The sequence below is a fragment of the Panthera pardus genome, unplaced genomic scaffold, assembly GCF_024362965.1.
Source record: "Panthera pardus isolate Hobbes unplaced genomic scaffold, ASM2436296v1 HiC_scaffold_24, whole genome shotgun sequence".
NCBI lineage: Eukaryota > Metazoa > Chordata > Mammalia > Carnivora > Felidae > Panthera > Panthera pardus.
The window spans coordinates 38371040-38392887 of NW_026526810.1; the positions used below are offsets into that span (position 1 = coordinate 38371040).

At 37.5% G+C, this 21848-nt stretch overlaps 2 protein-coding genes across 15 annotated transcripts in view; one reads left to right on the forward strand and one right to left on the reverse strand.

Moving 5' to 3' along the window:
• The window catches only part of RNF111 (ring finger protein 111), a 126406-nt gene extending 110730 nt beyond the window's left edge, over positions 1-15676 (reverse strand). The window contains exon 1 of the mRNA XM_053889027.1: positions 15550-15676. The gene's annotated coding sequence lies outside the window, so the exon portion shown is untranslated. The remainder of the gene's footprint in view (positions 1-15549) is intronic.
• A 669-nt stretch (positions 15677-16345) lies between these two features.
• Positions 16346-21848, forward strand: part of SLTM (SAFB like transcription modulator) — a 45462-nt gene continuing 39959 nt past the window's right edge. For 10 of the 14 annotated variants that reach the window (XM_053889019.1, XM_053889022.1, XM_053889021.1 and 7 more), the window contains exons 1-2: positions 16347-16611; positions 17578-17665. In XM_053889019.1, coding sequence (XP_053744994.1) covers positions 16450-16611; positions 17578-17665 — 250 coding nt within the window. In that variant the 5' untranslated portion in view covers positions 16347-16449. Of the gene's footprint in view, positions 16612-17577; positions 17666-21848 lie in introns of all 14 variants that reach the window. The other 4 variants (XM_053889018.1, XM_053889020.1, XM_053889026.1 and 1 more) reach the window with 2 other exon arrangements.

The window sequence follows — 21848 nt, forward strand, 5'->3', positions numbered from 1 at the left end:
CCACCCAGGTATTCCTAGTATGCAACTCTTAATTTTGGGGTTGTGAGTTCCAGCCCCATGCTGGGTGTAGAGACTACTTAAACAAATAAACACACAAACAAACTTAATAAAAAAAGAAAGGAGGTGAACAGCTTAACTAAAAGTAAACATACGAGAGGGAGGCTGGTATAGAAATCAAAGTGTGAGTCTGGTAATAAACTATCTCATAATCTCTTACTACAAAAACCTTCTGGGAGGTTTAGGGCCATGTGCTCTCTCACCAAGTCAAGACAAGAGCTTTGCAAGAGAGTTCTTCTATAGGAAAAATCTCCTGCATATCATCCCCTCCTGCCCTGTTGGTATGTATAGCTTATCTGAAATCCAAAAGCTAGGTAAGACAAAGACCATGGATTTAAAAAAATTTTTTTCTTTTTACATTCATTTATTTTTGAGAATCAGAGTGAGACAAAGCATGAGCTGGGGAGGGGCAGAGACAGAAGGAGACACAGAATCTGAAGCAGGCTCCAGGCTCTGAGCAAGCAGTCAGCACAGAGCCTCATGCAGGGCTCGAACCCACAAACTGTGAGATCATGACCTGAGCCGAAGTCAGATGCTCAACCAACTGAGCCACCCAGGTGCCCCAAGACCATGGATTTTAGAACACACTGCTACTAGTCACAAAGAGATCAGTTATTGCATGACATAAAGAAGGGCTACTATTCTAACATTACCATGTACATGTGGAAAACTGTTATATGTGAGAAGGGTTTCAATAGCTATGTCTTGAGTAATCAAAGATAAGGTTTTTTAGAGAATCAACCCTATAAAAGAAATGAGAGACATATTAAGTTGTGTGATGAATTCATGAATGTTCACTATACTTTTTTCTTTACTTTTGTCTATGTTTGAAATTTTCCATAATAAAAAGCTAAAGACAATATAATTACATTGAATATCCTCAAAGAGATCAATGAAGAAGTAACATTTATTTATGAAAAATAAGAAATTATAAAACAGAAATAAACAAGAATAGATGGATACATAATTAGAAATTGCATATATAGAAATTTAAATTTAATAATATAATAGAAATTTAATACAAATTTAATTATAAATATAAATATGAATATAAATATAAAATAAATAGAAATAATGTAATAGAAATTTAAAAGAAACCCTCAGGGGCTCCTGATTGGCTTAGTTCTTTGAGCATCTGAGTCTTGATTTCAGCTCAGGTCATGATCCCAGGGCTGTGAATTAAGCCCCACTTCAGGCTCCGTGCTGAGTATGGAGCCTGCTTAAGATTCTCTCTCTTTTCTCTCCCTCTGCCTTTCTCCTGTTTGTTCTCTCAAAGAGAGAGAGAGAGAGAAAGAGAGAAATCTGCAAACAACCCAACTGTATGTGAGCAAAGATTTGAGTAGATATCTTACAAAAGAAGATATACGAATGGCTGGAACAAGCATATGGAAAGACGCTCAACATATTAGTCATCAGGGAAATGCAAATTAAAACTTCAACAAAATACCCTTTCATACCCACTGGTATGGCTATAATAAAAGAGACAATAACAAGTGTTGGAAAAGATATGAAGAAAAAGAATCTTTATATGTTGCTGATGAATATATAAATGCTACAGCTACTATGGCAGTTTCTTAGAAATTAAACAAATTTACAACAAAGCCCAGCAATTCCACTCCTAGATGTCTATCCAAGAAAATGAAAACAAGTCCACACAAAGACTTATACATAAATGTTCATAGCAGCATTGTTCATAATAGTTCAAAGTGGAAACAATCCAAATGTCTATCAACTAGTGTGGAGAGACCATAATGTTTATATCTGTATGATGGAACATTGTCAGCAATATAAAGAACAACTGATACAAGCTACAAAATGGATAAACGTCAAAGAAGCTAGATGCATACACATGTTGTATAATTCATTTACATGAAATGTCTAGGAAAGGCAAATCTCTAGAAATGTAAAGTATATTAGTGGTTGCCTAGGGCTGGATGTCAGAACAAGGGTGATTGCAAACAGGCATGAGGGATTATTCTGGTGTAAAAGAAATGTTCTAAAACTGGATTGTGAGGATGGTTGCACAACTTGTCAATTTACTAAAAATCATTTAATTGTATATTTTAAATGGCATGTAGATTTGCTGTAGATTGGATGTTTGTGTCCCCCCTCCCACCCACCCCAACCCCCACAATTCATATGTATTCATAGTCCTCACAAATAAGATTAGTGGTCTTGTAAAAGAGGCTCTAGAGAGTTCTCTTCGTCCTTTCTGTCCTCGCCAAACACTGAATCTGTTGGCCCCTTCATCTTGGACTTCTGAGCCTACAGAACTATGAGATAAGTATTTCTGTTCTTTATTAGCCACTCAGTCTATGGTGGTTTTCTTATAGCAGCCCAAAGAGACTAAAACATTACACCTCAATGAAGCAACCATTAACCGTTTCTTTTGTAGCCTTCCAGATCTGTCTATATGTTTATATGCATAATTATACATATTATTTTTCCTTTACAAATGAAAGCTTACCATTCAAACTATCTTCTGATGTCTAGTTCCATTTGATTTTTAAGATAGATTCTATAGATATTTCCACAGCAGTATGTGTATTGATCCATCATTCTTATTAATATGTACAGAACATTCTGCTATATAACCATACCATTGATGAATCTTTATTTCCATCAATTTTGCTATTGTAAATAATGCAGTAAATAACTCAGTACATATGTTATTTCCTATAAGTATGTTATTACCTACAAGAATACATTATTACCTATGAGTAGAATTTCTGGGCCAAAAGGTCTGTGCATTGTAATTTTGTTATATGTTTTCAAATTGATCTCCAGACAGGTCAATTTACACTCCAATCAGCAATGCATGAGGATATACTAACAACACATTTTTGACAACACAAGTTAACAAACATTTAATCTCCATGCCAACCTAAACTGTTATGAGGAAAAAAAGCACTTTCCTATATATTAACTTATCTCTTAGAAAAACAAAAATTTTCTTTCCACCGGGAACAACCTTATGGCAATATTTTTGATAACTTAGTGAAAGGGACCAATTCCTCAAAAAACACAAATTACCAAAGCTCACTCAAGAAGAAATAAATTAGTTGAAGAGCCATACACCTTGAAGAAATTGATTCTGTACTTAAAAACATCCCACAGGAAAATTCTAGATTTGGAGCACTTCAATGAGGAACTCTGCCTAACATTTAAAGAAAACATGATACTAATTCTGCATGTACTTTAGCAAAAATAGAAGAGAAAGGAACATTTCCCAAATCATTTCATGGGGTCAGCGTTACCTTAACACAGAAAGTAGATAAAAACATCATAAGAAAACCTTATGCCCCATAAAAATAGATTCAAAAATTCCTAACAGTGAGGCATCTACCTGGCTCATGACTCTTAATCTCAGGGTTGTGAGTTTGAGCCACACATTGGGGGTGAAGTTTGGTTAAAGAAAAACTTACAGAAACTTAAAGAAAAACTCTAACAATAAAATTAATATAACCCCACACTCTTTAAAAGGATAATATATAACTTCTGGAACAAAAGCAATTTTAAGGAAAAATTTAATTTTCCAATTGGAGTTTATCACAAGAATACAAGGTTGACTCAATATCCAAAAATCAATGAATATAATTAACCATATCAAAGACCAAAAAAGAAAAAATAAGTGATCATCTCAATAAATATGGAATAATGATTTAACAAAATTCAAAATCCAATTATGATAACAATTGTAAGTAAACTATGAACAGAAGGGGAGTTCCTCAACTTGATAAAGAGCATCTATGAAAAAACGATAGCTAACTCATACTTGCATTGAAAGACCAAATGCTTTCCTCTTAAGAACTGGAACAGTGTAAGAATATATGTTCACACCACATCTATACACCATCGCTCTAAGGTCCGAGTTAGTGAAATAAGGGAGAAGAGAGAGAGAGAGAAAGAGGGAAATGAAAGTCATATGGAATGGAAAAAAAGAGTTATTGTCTAACTAGAAAACAAAAAAAAGAATCTAAAAAAATATTGCTATCACATGTAACTTTCAAAAGGTATCAGGACACAAGATCGACATGCCATAATCTATTGTTTTCTGTATACTAATGACAAAGAATTGAAAAATGAAATTGGAGCGCCTGGGTGTCTCAGTTGGCTATGCATCCGGGTTCAGCTCAGATCATGATCTCCCAGTTTGTGAGCTGGAGCCCCGCAGTGGGCTCTGTTCTGACAGCTCAGATCCTGGAGCCCCCTTCCAATTCTGTGTCTCCCTCTCTCTCTGTCCCTCCCTTGCTTGCACGCTCTCTCTCTTTCAAAAATAAACATTAAAAATTTTTTAATAAATAAACAAAAAGAAAAATATAATTAGGAAATCATACCATTGGGGTGCCTGGATGGCTCAGTTGGTTAAGTCTCCAACTCTTGGTTTCAGCTGAGGTCATGATCTCATGGTTTTGTAAGTTTGAGCCCTGCATTGGGCTCTATGCTGATGACATGGAGCCTGCTTGGGATTCCCTCTCTCTCTCTCTCTCTCTCTCTCTCTCTGTCCCTCCCCCACTCATGCTGTCTCTCTCTCTCTCTCTCTCTCAAAAATGAATAAACTTAAAAAAAAAGAAAATCATACCATTTACAAAGGCATCAAAAACATGAAATATTTGTGATGAAATCAAACAAAATATATGCAATATTTATATTTTGAAGGTTATTACCCATTGCTGAGAGACAGTAAAGAAAGATTGAACTAAATGGAGAGAGAATATCATGTATATGTTTGGGAAGGCAATATTGTTAAGATGTTAATTCTCTCTGAATTGATCTTTAGTTTCAACACAATTCCAATTAAAATCCTGTAAGACCTTTTGCAGTAATGGAAAAACTGATTCTTAAATTTATATGGAAATGTAAAGGATCTCAAATAGCAAAATGATTTTCTTTTTTTATTTTTAATGTTTTTATTTATTTTTGAAGGAAAGAGACACAGCATGAGCAGGGGAGGAGCAGAGGGAGGGAGACACAGAATCCGAAGCAGACTCCAGGCTCTGAGCTGTCAGCACAGAGCCTGACGCGGGGCTCAAACTCACAGACCGTGAGATCATGACCTCAGGTGAAGTCAGACACTTAACCGACTGAGCCACCCAGGCACCCCAGCAAAATGATTTTCAAAAAGGAGAACAAATTTGGAGACTCACAATAATTTCAAGAGTTATTACAAGGTTACAGTAATCAAGACCGTGTGGCAATCCTATAAGGATAGACACAGCTAATGGAGCACAACAGTGTCCAGAAATAGATCAATTGAGTTTCAATAATGTTGCCAAGATAATTCAAGAAGAATAGTTTTTCAACAAATGGTGATGAGACAATTATACTTCCACATGCGTTAAAATAAATTTTGACTGTTACCTGACACCATATAAAAATTAACTCAAAATGAATCAGAGGCTTAAGAATTAAAAATTAATACTTTTGGAGGGGGTGCATGGATGGCTTAGTTGGTGGAGATTGCAACTTTTGATCTCAAGGTTGTGAGTTTGAGCCCTATGTTGGGTATAGAGATTACTTATTTAAAACCTGAAAAAAAAAACCTTAATACTTTTTTTTTTTTGAGTTTTGGATGACCTTTATTTGTGTGTGTGTTTAATTTTTTTCTCCCAGCTCAGCTATTTATTTTAGCATTTTAAGTTTTATTTTTAAAAAATTTACATCCAAATTAGTTAGCATAGAGTGCAACAATGATTTCAGGAGTAGATTCCTTAGTGCCCCTTACCCATTTAGCCCATCCCCCCTCCCACCCCCCTTTCAGTAACCCTCTGTTCTCCATATTTTTGAGTCTCTTATGTTTTGTCCCCCTCCCTGTTTTTATGATTTTTGCTTCCTTTCCCTTATGTTCATCTGTTTTGTCTCTTAAAGTCCTCATATGAGTGAAGTCATATGATATTTGTCTTTCTCTGACTGACTAATTTCACTTAGCATAATACCCTCCAGTTCCATCCACGTAGTTGCATGTGGCAAGATTTCATTCTTTTTGATTGCTGAGTAATACTCCATTGTATATATATACCACTCCTTCTTTAACCATTCATCCATCAGTGGACATTTGGACTCTTTTGATACTTGGCTATTGTCAATAGTGCTGCTATAAACATTGGGGTGCATGTGTCCCTTCGAAACAGCACACCTGTATCCCTTGGATAAATACCTAGTAGTGCAATTGCTGGATTATAGGGTAGTTCTATTTTTAGTTTTTGAAAAATCTCCATATTGTTTTCCAGAGTGGCTGCAAAAACCTTAATACTTTTAGAAGAAAACATCAGAAAAAATTTTGGGGACTTTGGGTTAGCCAAATATTTCTTACTAAGATGCAAAAAGCATGAATCATGAAAAAAATGATAGACTGGACATCCTCACAGTTTAAAAGTCCTGCTATTTAAAAGCACCTCTAATAAAATGATAGTATAATGTAGAGACCAAGAGAAAATATTCAAAAGACACATATATAAAAAAGGACTTACAGGCACAGCTGGGTGGCTCAGTTGGTTAAGCGTCTAACTTCAGCTGAGGTCATGATCTCACGATTCATGAGTTAGAGCCCTGCATCAAGCTCTGGACTGACAGGTTGGACCTCAGAGTCTGGAACCTACTTTAGATAATGTGTCTCCCTCTCTCTCTCTGTCCCTCCCCCATTCTCTCTCACTTTCTCTCTCTCTCTCTCTCTCTCTCAAAAATAAACATCAAACATTTTTAAAAAGGATTTATATGCATACTATATAAAAAAAAAAACTTAAAACCCAGTAATAATGAGACAACTCAATTTTTTAAATGAGCAAAAGATTGGAACAGACATCTCCTCATATACAGATGGCAAATTAACACATGAAAACATGTCCAAAGTTGTTAGTCATTATAGAAATGCAAATGAAGACAATAACACTACATATCTACTAAAATGGTCAAAATATAATGGACTGATCATATTAAATGCTAATAAGGATTTGGAGCAACTGCAACCCTCAGATAGTGCTGCTGGGAATGCAAAATAGCATATCAAGAAAACAGTTTGGAACTTTCTCCTGAAGTTAAATATACAAGTATATTTAACATACTACCCTTTTTTGGTATCCACTCTCCCCCAAAATAAATACATATGTCTACACAAGTACCTGTATGTTAATATTTACAGTTGCCTTATTCATAATGGTAACATTAAAAACACCTCAAATGTCCATCAACTGGTCAATGAATAAACAAATTGTGGTACAACCATAGAGTGGAATACTACTCAGCCATTGGACAAAAGGAAGTAATAGTATATACAAGAACATAGATGGATTTCAACAGCATTAAGCCATGTAAAATAAACCAGAAACAAAAGGCTTCATTCCATATGATTCCATTTATATGGCGAACTGGAAATGGCAAAACTATAGACAGAAGTTGGATCAATGGTTACCAGCAACTGGGAATTCACCAGTGCTCTCTTCCAGGACCTGTATGATCTCATCTTTTATATTAAAATATCTAATCCATTTGGGATTTATCATGGTGTTAGAAATTGATTCACTTTAGTTATTAAAAATCCCAACTTTTGATCAGACATCATTACATACCTATTAAAATAGCTAAAATATTAAAAAGTAAAAGTACCAAACACTGGCAAGAATGTGGGAAATCCAGATGTCTCATAAATTGCTGGTGGAAACATAAAATGGTAAAGCCACACTAGAAGAGTTTGGCAGCTTATTAAAAAATAAACATGGCTTTTTGTTCTCTACTTTTGGAAGCTCTTTTTATATTAGGGATACTAAGCTTTTGTTTTTGACATGCCATTCACACTCCTGGGCATTTGCCCCAGAGAAATGACTTAAGTCCACACAAAAACCAACTGTGGTATATTGGTATGATGGAATACCACTCAACCATAAAATGGAACATACTGTTAATACACGCAACAGGTTGGATCTCAAGGGGCTTATGTGGAGTAAAAAAAAAAGATATTTTCAATGGGTCACATATTGTATAATTCCGTTTATGTAGCATTCTTCAAGAGAAAAAAATTAGTGGAGAATTAGTGGTTGCCAGGGGTTAGAGTTGTGTGGGTGGGGGAAAGGAGTGAGTGTGACTATAAAGGAGTGGTATGAGGGAGATATTTGACTTTTTATAATGTTTATTTATTTTTGAGACAGAGAGAGAGAGAGAGGAGACATAGGGCAAGCGGGAGAGAGGCAGAGAGAGAGGGAGACACAGAGAGAGAGGGAGAGCAAGCTCCAGGCTCTGAGCTATCAGCACAGAGCCCAATGCGGAGATTTGTGGTTCTGCAAACCGTGAGATCACAAGTCAAAGTCGGACGCTTAACCGACTGAGCCATCTAGGTGCCACAGCAATCTCAACTTTTGAGGTGCTGCTTAAATCTTTTTCAATTTCCTAAATTTCCTTATGGAACTCAGCCTGTTTGTGGATTTCTGCTCTTTAGATTGGTCTGTTTGTCTACTCATTAGTCAATACCAATTATTTTAACTATAAGTATTTTATGTTTTAATATCTGGTAGGCCTAGCTCACCTAATCATTGGTGTTCTTTTTCAGGTTTTCTAGGTGATTCTTGCTTGTTTCTTTTTCAAAATTAACTTTTTAATCAACTTGCCATGTCCCAGAAAAAAGGATTTGATAGTACAGGAAATGATACAGTATAAACTTGACATCTTTATGATGTCAAACCTTTTATTCAGAAAATGTGGTGTATCTATTTAAGTCAGCTTTTGAATCTTTCAAAAGTGGTTTATAATTTTCCTCATATATGTATTGGATATTTCTTGTGTTGTTTAAACTTAAGTATTTTCTTTTATAGGGTGAAGAAATTCTACCAAGTGTTCTATTTGGCCTTTGTTTGCATATATGAAGCTATTCTTTTAAGTTCATATATTTTTAAGAGAGAGAGAATGAGAATGGGAGGAGGGGCAGAGAGAGAGTTAGAGAGAATTCCAAGTGGGCTCCTAGCTGTCAGCAAAGAACCTGAAACAGGGCTGGAACTCATGAACTGATTATGACCATGAGCCAAAACCAAGAGTCAGACACTGAACCAAATGAACCACCCAAGTGCCCACTATTGCTATTGTTTTTTAATATTCATTTTATAGCATGGGTTTAATGGATACAAAAAGAAAATAAGAACAATGGCTGGGCACTTGTTATATGGTATATAATTTTACATAAGTTATTTAATTCTCAAAATCAGACTTGGAGATACACAGTATTTCCTTTTTTTCAAGATAAGAAGATACATCTATAAACCTCAAAAGTAGAATGTGAATCTATGCTAATATGGCCCTAAAGCCCATGCTTTCAATTTCTAATCTCTTTTTCATGAATATAATCTACATATAGAAATTTTGGAAAACATAAATATACAGATTTAAAAATTATTATAAGGTGGGCATCCATAGAACTACCACCTGAATCAAGAAATAGAATATTGTTAGCATTTGAGAAGTCGTGTACAGCTCTTCCCAATCACAACCCATACCTATTGTTTAAACCTAAGCACCTTCTCGACTTTTCTGGCAGTGACTTCCTTGATTTCCTTTATATATAGTTTTACCATTTCAGTATATATTTCTAAACAACATAGTTTTGCCCATATTTATATTGTGTTTGAAATGGTACAGTATGTATTTTATGTTTGATTTATTCCAACATCATTTTTGTTGGATTTATTCAGATTGTTGCATGAAGCTATATAATTACTTTGTGATAATTATTGTATTTAAAATTTTTTTAATGTTTATTTATTTTTGAGAGAGAGAGAGAGATAGAATCCAAAGCAGGCTCCAGGCTCTGAGCTGTCAGCAGTCAGCACAGAACCTGACTCAGGGCTTGAACCCAAGAACTACAAGATCATGACCTGAGCTGAAGTCAGATGCTCAACCAATTGAGCTACTCAGGCACCCCTTGCATTTTTTTATTTTAAGTAGGCTCCATGCCCAATATGAGGCTCAAACTCATGACCCTGGGATCAAGAGTCACATGATCTACCAACTGAACCAGCCAGGAGCCTCAATTATTTTATAGTATTGCTTTGTATGAATATGCTACAGTTTATTTACCCATTCTACTTTTAATTTGATATTTGTTGGATTTCTAGTTTGAGGCTATTACAAATTCTGCTGCTATGTGTATTTGTTTCACATGTATTTCTTGTTATATACTTAAGATATATCTCCGTCAAAGGATATGTGATTCTGTAAATTTGTTAGATAATTCTAAACTGTTTTCTAAAGTAGTTGTATCCATTTGTACTCTCACTTACTCTCAGTTCCAATTACTGTATATCTTCGCCAACACTTGGTATTATCAGTCTCTCTGATTTAGGCATCATACTGGAATATAAAGAGATATCGCTGTCAATACATAATCTCCTGATTACTAATGAGATTGATCACTTTGTGTGTGCGTGTGTGTGTGTGTGTGTGTGTGTGTGTTTATGCCATTTGACTTTTTGGTGAAGTATGTTTTCAAGACTTGACTATTTTTTTCCTACTTAATTGGTTTCTTAATGTGTAGGAGTTCTTTGTAGATTCTGGTTATGAACTCAGAATTTGTTTTATGTGTTACAAATATCTCCCACTCCATGTCTTGCCTTCTATTCTCTTAATGGTAACTTCTGATGAGCAAAAATTCTTAATTTTAATGTAGCCAAATGTATCAATTTTTTCCTTTGTAGTCAGTGCTTTTTGTGTCCTCATATTTTTTTTCCTAGTCCAAGATCATGATAATATTCTCTTAATATTATCTTTAAGGAGAGACAATCCTGAAGAATGGCCCTCAAATCACTGAGTTGGGGGGTGCCTGGGTGGTTCGGTCGGTTGAGCGTCTGACTTTGGCTCAGGTCATGATCTCACGGTTTGTGGGTTCGAGCCCCACGTTGGGCTCTGTGCTGGCAGATTAGAGCCTGGACCCTGCTTGGGATTCTGTGTCTCCCTCCCTACCCCTCCCCCTCTGGCGCTCTGTCTCTCTGTATCTCACAAAAATAAACAAAAATGTTTTAAAAAAATCATTGAGCTGAGACAACAGTCTTATGCTTTGGGCTGGAATTTACACCACTGGCTCCCCTGGTCCTCAGGCCTTCACACTTGGGTTGGAATTATACCATGGACTTTCCTGGGAATAAGGCCAGGAAATCTTCTTGATCCATAGATTCAAGACATTCAACAAAACCCAAGGAGGATACATTTTTAAAATCCACGCACCAAGACACAACTCCAGATTGCAGATGGAATATCTTGGGATTCCTTAGCCTCCATCATTGTGTGAGATTTTATATATATATATATATATATATATATATATATATATATATATATACACACACACACACATACATACATATATATAATCTCCCTCTCTTTCTCTCTCTACACATACACTCACACACACACACACACACACACACACACACACACACACACACAGATATTCTCCTACTGGTTCTGTTTCTCTGAACCTTAATACACCAAAAACCTAAAAGTAATCACATTAAATATTAATGGATGAAATATTTCAGGTAAATAATTGCCAGTCTAGATTAAAAACAACAACAACAACAACTGTATGTTACTTAGAAAAACACATTTTAAAAATATGCAAAAAGATTAAAGGCAAAAGTTTGGAAAAAGACACACTTTGTAAACACTAACCAAGAGAAATCTGGTATAGCATTTAAGCAAAATAAAAACCACTAAAGATAAAAGGCTCACTTAACTAGTGATGAAGGTGTAAGAATTGCATATTTGTATGTATCTAATAAAGTCTTAAATTACATAAAGTCAGGGGCACCTGGGTGGCTCACTTGGTTGAGCATCCTACTTCCACTCAGGTCATGATCTCACAATTTGTGGGTTCGGGCCTTGCATCAGGCTCTGTGCTGACAGCTTGGAGCCCGGATTGTGCTTCAGATTCTGGGTCTCCCTCTCTCTCTGCCCCTCCCACACTCACACTCTGTCTCTGTCTTTCTCAAAAATAAATAAACATTAAAATACATAAAGTCACATTTGATGGTTCCACAAACAAATCCACATTCTTGTGAATTTTGTTTTGTGTGTGCAAAAAGGTGATTTTATTAAACCATGAGACAGGGCCCATGGGCAGAAAGCTGCACTGGGGTTGTAAAGAGTGACTCATTATATACTATCTTGTGAAATTCTTAACACATCTCTCACAATAATTAATGTAACAAGAGACAGAAAGTCAGTAAGAAAATAGAAGATTTGAACTTTATATTTTGTCGAGCATTTTTGTTATTTTCAGAGGGGGTATTTATCTGACTTACCTCTTCTGTCATTACCAGAAGCTATACACTTTCCATTAAGAGAAGGACACAGCAACAATTCAACAGCTGTCAACACTAAATATCTCGGTCAAGCAAAGATATATTTTTTTTAATGCTTATTTATTTCTGAGAGAAAGAGTGAGACAAAGCGTGAGTGGGGGAGGGCCAGAGAGAGGGAGACACAGAATCGGAAGCAGGCTCCAGGCTCCGAGCTGTCAGCACAGAGCCTGATGCGGGGCTCGAACTCACGGACCGCGAGATCATGACCTGAGCTGAAGTCGGACGCCCAACCGACTGAGCCACCCAGGCGCCCCAAGCAAAGATATTTCAAGATGAGAAAGATTTTAAAGCCTACTTGAAAGTGAGGGTAAAAAAAAAATGATATTGGCCAGGAGGATGATAAGCAGAGACTAAGTTCTCTCCACAAAGAAACAAACAAAACAAAACAACAAAAAAACAGAATGAACAGTAATAATTGGAGCTTAGCATTAGGAGGAAGGAAGAAAATTCTCTTTGGGAATGGAAATAAACTTTGGTGGAAAATAAGATGTTATAATAAAAAAAATTGCAGTGGATTTGAAATCATCCTGAATCTTCCTTTTACTAACTCTACACTCTTGGACTAGTTATTGACATTTTGAATCTCAGGTTATGCTTCCATAAAATAAAATCATTCTATCTACCCCTATAAGGGTTAAATTTTTCTATAATAGGTTCTCAGAGCACTGTACCTATTTTCCTTCAAGCAATTTATTACTGAGTGTCTACACTGTGTTAGGAGCCCATACAATGGTGAACAAGAGAGACTAGGTAATCATTATCTTCCTAGAGTCTGGCATGCTTGGCAGATAGCAAATATTCAATATGTATTTCTTTTTTAAAATGTTTTTAATGTTTATTTATTTTTGAGACAGAGAGACAGAGCATGACCAGGGGAGGGTCAGAGAGAAAGGGAGACACAGAATCCAAAGCAGGCTCCAGGCTCTGAGCTGTCAGCACAGAGCCCGATGCGGGGCTCGAACCCATGAACCATGAGATTGTGATCTGAGCCAAAGTCGGACGCTTAACTGACTGAGCCACCCAGGCGCCCCTTAATAGATGTTTCTTAAAAGATGAGCTTATATGAAAACAAAACCCATAATGAGTGCAAAAGAATTCGATAAATGGTAATAAAATATGTTATTATTACCTTTTAAGTAGTGTTCTTCTACTTCTTTTTTTAAATGTTTATTTATTTTGAGAGAAAGTGTGAGCTGGTAAGGGGCAGAGAGAGACGGAGAGAGGGAATCCCAAGCAGGCTCAGTGCTGTCAGGGCAGAGCTGGATGGAGGGCTCCATTCCACGAACTGTGAGATGATGACCTGAGCCAAAATGAAGTTGGATGCTCAACTGACTGAGCCACCCAGGTGCCCCTTAAGTAGTGTTCTTGATGCAGAAATAAGTGCACCATGTTCCTTCATATAAGTATATTTCATTAGAGATCAAGACTGAAAAAAAAAAATACATCATACTAAAGAAACATCCATTTAAAGTGAATTATTTAGGGGCACCTAAGTGGCTCAGTCAGTTAAATTCCAACTCTTGATTTACGGCCCACGTCATGATTTCACAGTTCCTCAGCTGAAGCTCCACATTGGGCACTGCGCTGATAGTGCAGTGCCTGCTTGGGATTCTCTTTTTCTCTTTCTCTCTCTCTCTCTCTCTCTCTCTCAAAATAAGTAAATAAACATAAAAAAATAAAGATGAACTATTTAGAAAGTAATTTCAAAAACCAAAAATCATACGTTTAATGACAAAATTAAATATTCTATATGTTAAAAGTGCAAAAATATTTTTCCTCCATTTTATTTTCTATTACAAAAAATTAGATTTATGTATTGTCTATAAATAACTTCAAACTTATAAAAATAATTTAAACAGTGTACTATTAACAACTTTATACCTTTCATTTACATTTCCTAATTATTAACATTTTTGCTACATTTGTTTCCCTAATTATTAACAGTTTGCTACATTGAGTTCAGTGATTTGTAACACATCGCTACATTTGTTTTCTCCCGCAACCATTTGAAAGTAAATTGCAGATAGAAAGATACTTCTTCACGTCTAAGAACCTCAGCAAGTATCTTCTAAGGACTAAGACATTCAACATACCCACGATTTAACACTCCAGATATTTAATATTGGCACAATAACACAGTCTACTATATAAATTTCCCAACTGTCCCCAATTTCCCAATTGTTCATTTAGTAGCTTTTTTGATCCAGAACCCAAACAACAATCACTGACAAAATTTATCAAATCCCTTTAGTCTTATTTCCTACTTTTACTTTTAAGATACTGCTTTTTGAAGAATCTAGAGCTTTTATTTTGTTGAATGTCCCACAACTGTCTAATTGTTTTGTCACGATGAGATTCAGGTTAAACATTCTTGGCATTTGGGCAGGTGATGTGTCCTTCCCAAGTGCCTCAGATCAGAAGGCATAGATCTCCATTTTAAGATAATTCCATTATTAAAATTTTTTTAAAGACTTATTCACTTTAACTATCACATTAGCTTTTGCTTAGTACAACCCCTCTGTACAAGTATTCACAAAAGGTGGCAGCAGGGGAGGTTAGTGGGAAAGACACTGGAATGAGATCTTAGGTTTAGTGTCCATTTGGCCAATGATTAGCGGTGGGCACCTAGGTAACTTTCTTAAAATCTTTATTGAGAGAGAACTGAGAATTGTGCCAGATTTCTAAAGATCCTTTGAGTTCTAAAATTCTGTGACTGTGAATCAAGCTGTACGAGAGACAGAACTGGACTTGGAATCAGGAGACCTGGATTTGAGCACCGGTTCGGCCACATACCAGCTATGCGAACATGCGCAAGCCATTTAATCTCCCTAAGCCTCGCATAGATTTCACCCCGCGGAATTCGGAAGGATTAAGAGGGTTGTTGCATGTCAAAGCGCATTATAGACTGGTAAGAACTACCCGAACGTCAAGTATTATTTTATGATGTCCAGTTTTTCTCCTTTTTGTTTAGTCAACCAGAGAAAAACAACATAAAGTGAGACAGACCTCGTCAATTTAAGTTTTAAAACCAGAAAATGCCAGTAAAAGTCCTTGTGCGTCATAATCAGTGTGTGGAATGTATAGAACAGTTTTATTCCACACCTGCTTATGCTTTGATGATAAACACTGACTAAAGTTACAAAGAGGTACTCACTTGTACAGGCCGGTCCCTCATAAGATGGTGATTGCTCTTGGGATCCCCAATTTGGCGGGGACTGTATGAGAATGGTCACGAGTACTTATAAACTAACTTCCTCACTCGGTGATCACTTTGGTGTTGAGCCCTCAGGTCCACCGGAGAGGACGGTAACCTGAGGCCAACGCAGAGGGGAAGTTGTCCTGATTTTCTAGTGAGTAGGGCAGCCCTGAAACAAACGAAGCCTCCCGGGGCTGAAGGCATGTTTCCTCCCGAGCCAGTTAGTGGGACCTGTCACCCAGGCCACCCTCAGAGCCCTCTATGTTCTTTATTTTCCAAAACTGCCCCGCGGTTTCTTTCCGGTCTTTTGATTGGAACTCGGGGAGCCTAGTTCTTTAGTGCACACTGGCCCCATTTTTTTCGATTATTCAGCAGGTCTGATAAAGTATCTCTCTGGAGGAGGTTCAGGGCGCGCACACGCCCCTCGGTCTGTGTTGAGTAACACGCGAACTATCTATGCCGCGAAGTGCCTGACACTATTGTTGCTCAAGTCTCCAGACGCTGCCAGAAAATGGCTAACGAAGAGGCGGGAGAACCGCGGCGCAGCGGACGTTGGTGCGGTTGGACGTGCCTGACCTCCCTGCCCACGCAAGGGGTCGCGCCGCCCAGGTGGCCGCGGCCGGCTCTGAGGAGCGCGCCGGACGCCGTCCCCTGCGCCAGTGCGCACGCGCGCCCGTCATCCGGGTGCTGGCTGCGGCTGCAGGTTGCGCTGGGGTGGCGGACAGGGGGCGGGGCCAGCGGCTCATTGTGCGCAGCGCTGCGCGGCGCCGGCGGCCGCTGAGGCCTGGGTCGAAGTTGGCGCTGCTGCCGCCGCCCTGCAGCCCACTCGCTGCCTCGGCAGCGCGCTGCTCTTCTAAAATGGCTGCCGCTACCGGTGCTGTGGCAGCCTCGGCCGCCTCGGGTCAGGCGGAAGGTAAAAAGATCACTGATCTGCGGGTCATCGATCTCAAGTCCGAGCTGAAGCGGCGGAACTTAGACATCACCGGAGTGAAGACCGTACTCGTCTCCCGACTCAAGCAGGTGAGGCCCGGCGAGGTCCGGGAAGGGGAGCTTAGGCCGCGCCTCGGAGCCCCCACTTCCGCCGCAGCCCCCGGCCGCCGGCAGCCGCCGGGACCCGCGGGGCGGCGCGGTGAAGAGGCCCCGGGCGGCGCCCGCGCGCGCGGGGAGGGTGAGGACCCTCCCGCGGCGCCCCCGCCCCCGCAAGCCGGGCTGGGCCTGCGAGGGGCCCGCGAGGCGTCCGGGACCGGCCGTCGCAGCCGTGCGCGCCCCTGCCTCCTCCGGGACGTCCCCGCCAGGCTGCGAGGGCTGCGGACGGCCGGCGCGGCCTCCCAAGGGCGATCGTGGAGACCCGGGAGGCGCTCGGTCCCCAGTCTTTGGCGGTAGTGAGCGCGTGCATTTCTTGGCCTCGGAGGGACTGGTTACTTTGGTGACTTCTGCGAAGTTACCGTTTAATTGTGCCCAACCGTTTCCTCCCCATCTTGTGGGGGGAATTGGTAGTGGGAGTTGAGGGGTGGGTCAGAGAGAGGGTTTGTTTTTCGCTGGGTTTTCAGTTTTTGCATCAGAGCAGTAATCTGCTTTTTCATCCCTGATTATCTTTCTGGTTTGAGTGAGCGGTGGAATGGTAGTACAGGAGAAATAAGGCTGCATTATAGAAATTAGGAGAGCTCTTTTTAGTTATATACTTTCATAGCTAGCAACTTTTCTGCAGTTGAGAATGTTTAGACTTTTGTTCAGTATGATAATATGTGATATTTAATTATCTCGACTCGGTAGAATTTAAAACTCCATGTGATTTTGGTACCTAATGGTATTTCCCCGTGAAAGTTTCTCACACTCGTGTAGTTTAATTGCTCTTTTTTGAAGTCGGTTTATGAAATGACTGGCAATTCTAATGTCTTGAGGCTTGAGGTTTGCTAATTTTTTTTCGTTTTTATAAAATAAGTTTAGATAGATTGTGTAGCATATTAACTTCTCTTTCTAATGTAGGCTATTGAAGAGGAAGGAGGCGATCCAGATAATATTGAATTAACTGTTTCAACTGATACTCCAAACAAGAAACCAACCAAAGGCAAAGGTTGTTACGAGTTATGAACATATTTTAAAATATATTTTGGTTATATAACTTGCCTCTGCTCTTGTGCCACTTGCCCTGTTTATATAGTGCTACTCTTTGCTATTTCCCTCTGGCACTCTGCCTTCTTGGGTCAAGGAAGAAAAGTTACTGTTGCCAGGCTCTGGGTAACTTGTAGCCCTTAAGATTTGGCTGAAGCTGACCTGAAAGTGAGACCAGTTCTTTATTGCTTCCAAAAAATTACAAAGTCAAGTTTCATAATGTTTCTTCCTTCATAGTGTGAAGACCTGAAGAATAAAATGCAGTTTAATACATGTCTACCTTGCCCCACAATTGGCAGAGTATTGATGGAATTCCTTCCAAATCTTTCACCTTGACTCCTGCTGTTTTCTCTAATATATTAAAATTTTATAACCTTTATGTTTAGTATTTTGTTTGACATGGTGAACTTAATTTCCATTTATGCTATTATACATTTCTGATTTTCAGTGAAATTCAAAAAGACCTCACCAATCATACTAACAAGGTAGGGAAAAAAATCCATGATTAATTAGCTTTAAAAAAAGTTTTAAATTATAGGGATATGTTAAAGATTTTAATTTTATAACTTTTAAATTAGGCTACAATATATTTCCAGGATATGATTTAATGAATAGGTAAAAAGTGGTTTTAAATTAACACTTTGATGATATAAATGGGAGTTAGGTGTTTTAAAAATATTCTGGTAATTGAAATCTTCATTTGAATAATTACAAATTTCTGCCACCCTCCCATAAGGATAGTGGTAGAGGGTGGACATGATGTGGATATCTGGATCCAGGTACCTATTTACAAGCTCCATGTAGAGTATGTCATGGATAGCTGCAGAATTTTTAAAAATCTCACTTTCCTTATTGCTTTAAGCGATCCAAATATCACTCTATCTGCCTTGAACCAGATTGACTGTAACTAGAGTGAAATAATTTAACATTTGATCTTAAGCAATCTGTAGGTACTAGGACTGGATAGATCTTGACGCCATCTCACTATTTGAGTCTTCATATGTTTGCAAGAGTTCCCCTTTTGTGCCAAAGGAAATTGATAAAGGCTAAGGAGTATTTCCTGGGTAGGATGGGAATGACAGGTGGAAATGGAGTTTAGAGGAATAACACAGTTATCTTGAAGATCTGTGGCTTTTAATGTAACTGACACAGTGTATCACTTTGAGAGATACATTTCCCTGTGTTTAGAGAAACTTGTGCTGAGGAGCGTATGCTGACAAACCAGCCGCTATTTCAAAATGAAGGATAAAAATTTTGGAAATAAAGTTTATCAGGAATTAACCATATATCTTATAGTGATTTTGATTCATGTCATTTATTTAGCACCTTGTGATAGTTTAACAGATGCCATGTATTAATCATAGTTCCACATTATTCAAGCTGATTATCGATTTTAGCATCTGAAGTAAACTGCATCTGATTTGTTCATTCTCACCTATTTTTAATTTCTCTGTGTATCTCTTTTTCAGTTATTAGGAATTTCATTCATCTAACCCTTAGAAATAATTTCAGAAGTATAAAATTTTAAGTTTTTCTTTTTTCTATATACAGTGTGTGTGTGTACATATGATCAATTCATTTTTTTTCCTTTATGTGGATTATTAGGATACTTGAACTTTAATTTTTCCATAACACTGTTGTGCAGGTGTCTTGGGGTCTTTAGTTAGAAGTTGTAACATTTAATCTTTTGTCTGTAGCAGGCTACTACTGAGTACTTAATGGGACTCATTCTAGAACATGCATGATAAATAGCTCTTATCTCCTTAAATTCCATTTATAATTGTACTAAAAATTCTATGAATTACAAAGACATAATGTAAATCCCAAACTAAGAACCTGGTTTGAATCAATGTGCAATTAAATGAAAGATGCCTATAAATAAGATTATTTTAAATTTTAAATTAAGTTTAAACATAATATTTTAAAAATTGAAATTTAAATATGGAAACTTAAAAATATCAATAACAATTTTAAAACCAAGAACTTGAGAAATTAAAGTGTTTTAATGTGGTGCCATTTTTTCAGTCTAATTGCTGAATTACTGCATTAAGTTCTTTTTTCCAAATCGTATTTCACTTAAAAATATCTAGCTTGAAAATAACTTCATTTTGGTCACACTACCTTTCTTCCTTCAGTGATCTGTTTCCTTTTTTTTTTTTTTTTAAATTGGAATTTTTACTAGATCATCTGTAAGGTTCTTTGAGTTCTGAAATTTAATGATTATATATAGCCAGGAGCCAGAAGAAAAATGCTTTCTGTTCAATTAAAATAGATGTATAAGGAAGGAAGAGTAGAGCTCATAGGTGCTCAATCATTGTAAATATTCTTTAGAACAGATTATTAGAAAAGGAAAACGAAGGGATTACTCAGAGGTAGTCATGTAGACATCAGCAAGATACAGCATATAATAGCTTGTCAGGGAAAAAAAATATTTCTTATGATCATCTTAAGGTAGCAAATAAAAGTTCAAATGATGTTAAGAAAGCAAGAGATTAAGCTTAATGGACCTGGAAAATTATGTGAAATATTAAGCTTATTGTTATAAATGCAGGGTCGCTATTTCTTTAAAAAATTTTGTATGTTATAATGTTTCTGCTTAGGGGCACCTGGGTGGCTCAAACGTTCGACTTTGGCTCTGGTCATGGTCTCACAGATCATGAGTTCGAGCCCTGCGTCGGTCTCTGTGCTGACAGCTCAGAGCCTGGAGCCTGCTTTAGATTCTGTGTCTCCCTCTCTTTCTGCCCATCTCCCACTCATGCTCTGTCTGTGTTTCTCAAAAATGAATAAATGACCGGGCGCCTGGATGGCTCAGTCTGTTGAGCGTCCAACTTCGGCTCAGGTTATGATCTCACAGTTTGGGAGTTCGAGCCCCGCATCCGGCTCTGTGCTGACAGCTCAGAGCCTGGAGCTTGCTTCAGGTTCTGTGTCTCCCCCTCTCTCTGCCCCTCCCATGCTCTGTCTCTCTCTGTCTGTCTCTCTCTCTCTCAATAATAAATGTTAACAAAAATTTTTTTAAATGAATAAGTTAAAAAATTTTTTTAAAAATGTTTGTGTTTAGACAGAGGGAAGAGGGATCTGTATTCTTAACTGTATTTTAGAGTATTTAAAAAACGTAGTTATTGCAAGCATAAGCTTGTAATAAATTTTGATAATGTTATAGTTGGTTCTAATATTTATAAAATCTGTTTGCATGCAGTTAATATGGTGAAACAGTTTGTAGCTTATACTAATTCTCCCTTCTGAGTGTTTTTACATACAGCTCTCTTTGCTATGAACTTTTTACTAAGTAACATAGAAGAAAGCTTTACCGGGGAAATTTATTGTCCTATTATTTGGGTGTGTGTTAAGAAAGCAGTTAAACAGGTAGCGCTAACTCTTCATTAACTTGTTTTAGAGATTATAGTTTTAAGGTTTCTTTTGCTTTACTTAACAATGGCATATCGCATCCTTTTGATTTGCAACCCTTAGAGTCACCTCTGAACTGTAGCAGAAGTTATTTTATGTGGTTAATCAGTGTAGTATTCAGACGAATTGTATATAACGCAGTACTTATGATGAAACACACTTGCAATACGTGTAGTCTTAGTAAAGGTTCAAACTATTACGTGAAATCTGATTCTTTTTCCTCCTGTAGAGACAAGTATAATTTTGGGTTATAGGTTTATCCAAACACCTGATGCCTAATTTTGTGTGGAAACTACCACAGACAATGAAGTTAGTTACATGTTTACTGTGTAAAGCTTTCTGAAATTTATGTCTGATAAGGATATAGTAAACTGCATAAAATATATTTAATATAATACAGTATTCTAATGTACTTTAATTCTTGCCTTTTTTTTTTTTTAAACTTAGTTTGTTGGGTGTTAAGGAAACTAATCAGAACTGTGGCATTGACAAGGGCTTTGGGGACAGGATTGTCAAAAGGATAGCCTTTTGGATACCCACTAGGCTAGAAACTTTCTGAGGGTAAGGACATAGTCTTCATTTACATTAGTCTCTGTATACCTATCATAATGCTAGGCATATAATAGATACTCAGAAAATATTTGTTGGATGAATATTGACAGCCATATGATGGCTTTTTTAACTGCTTTTAGAAATGCTTATTTTGGTACTTACTTTAATTGTCTGTTTCTTTGTTGGAA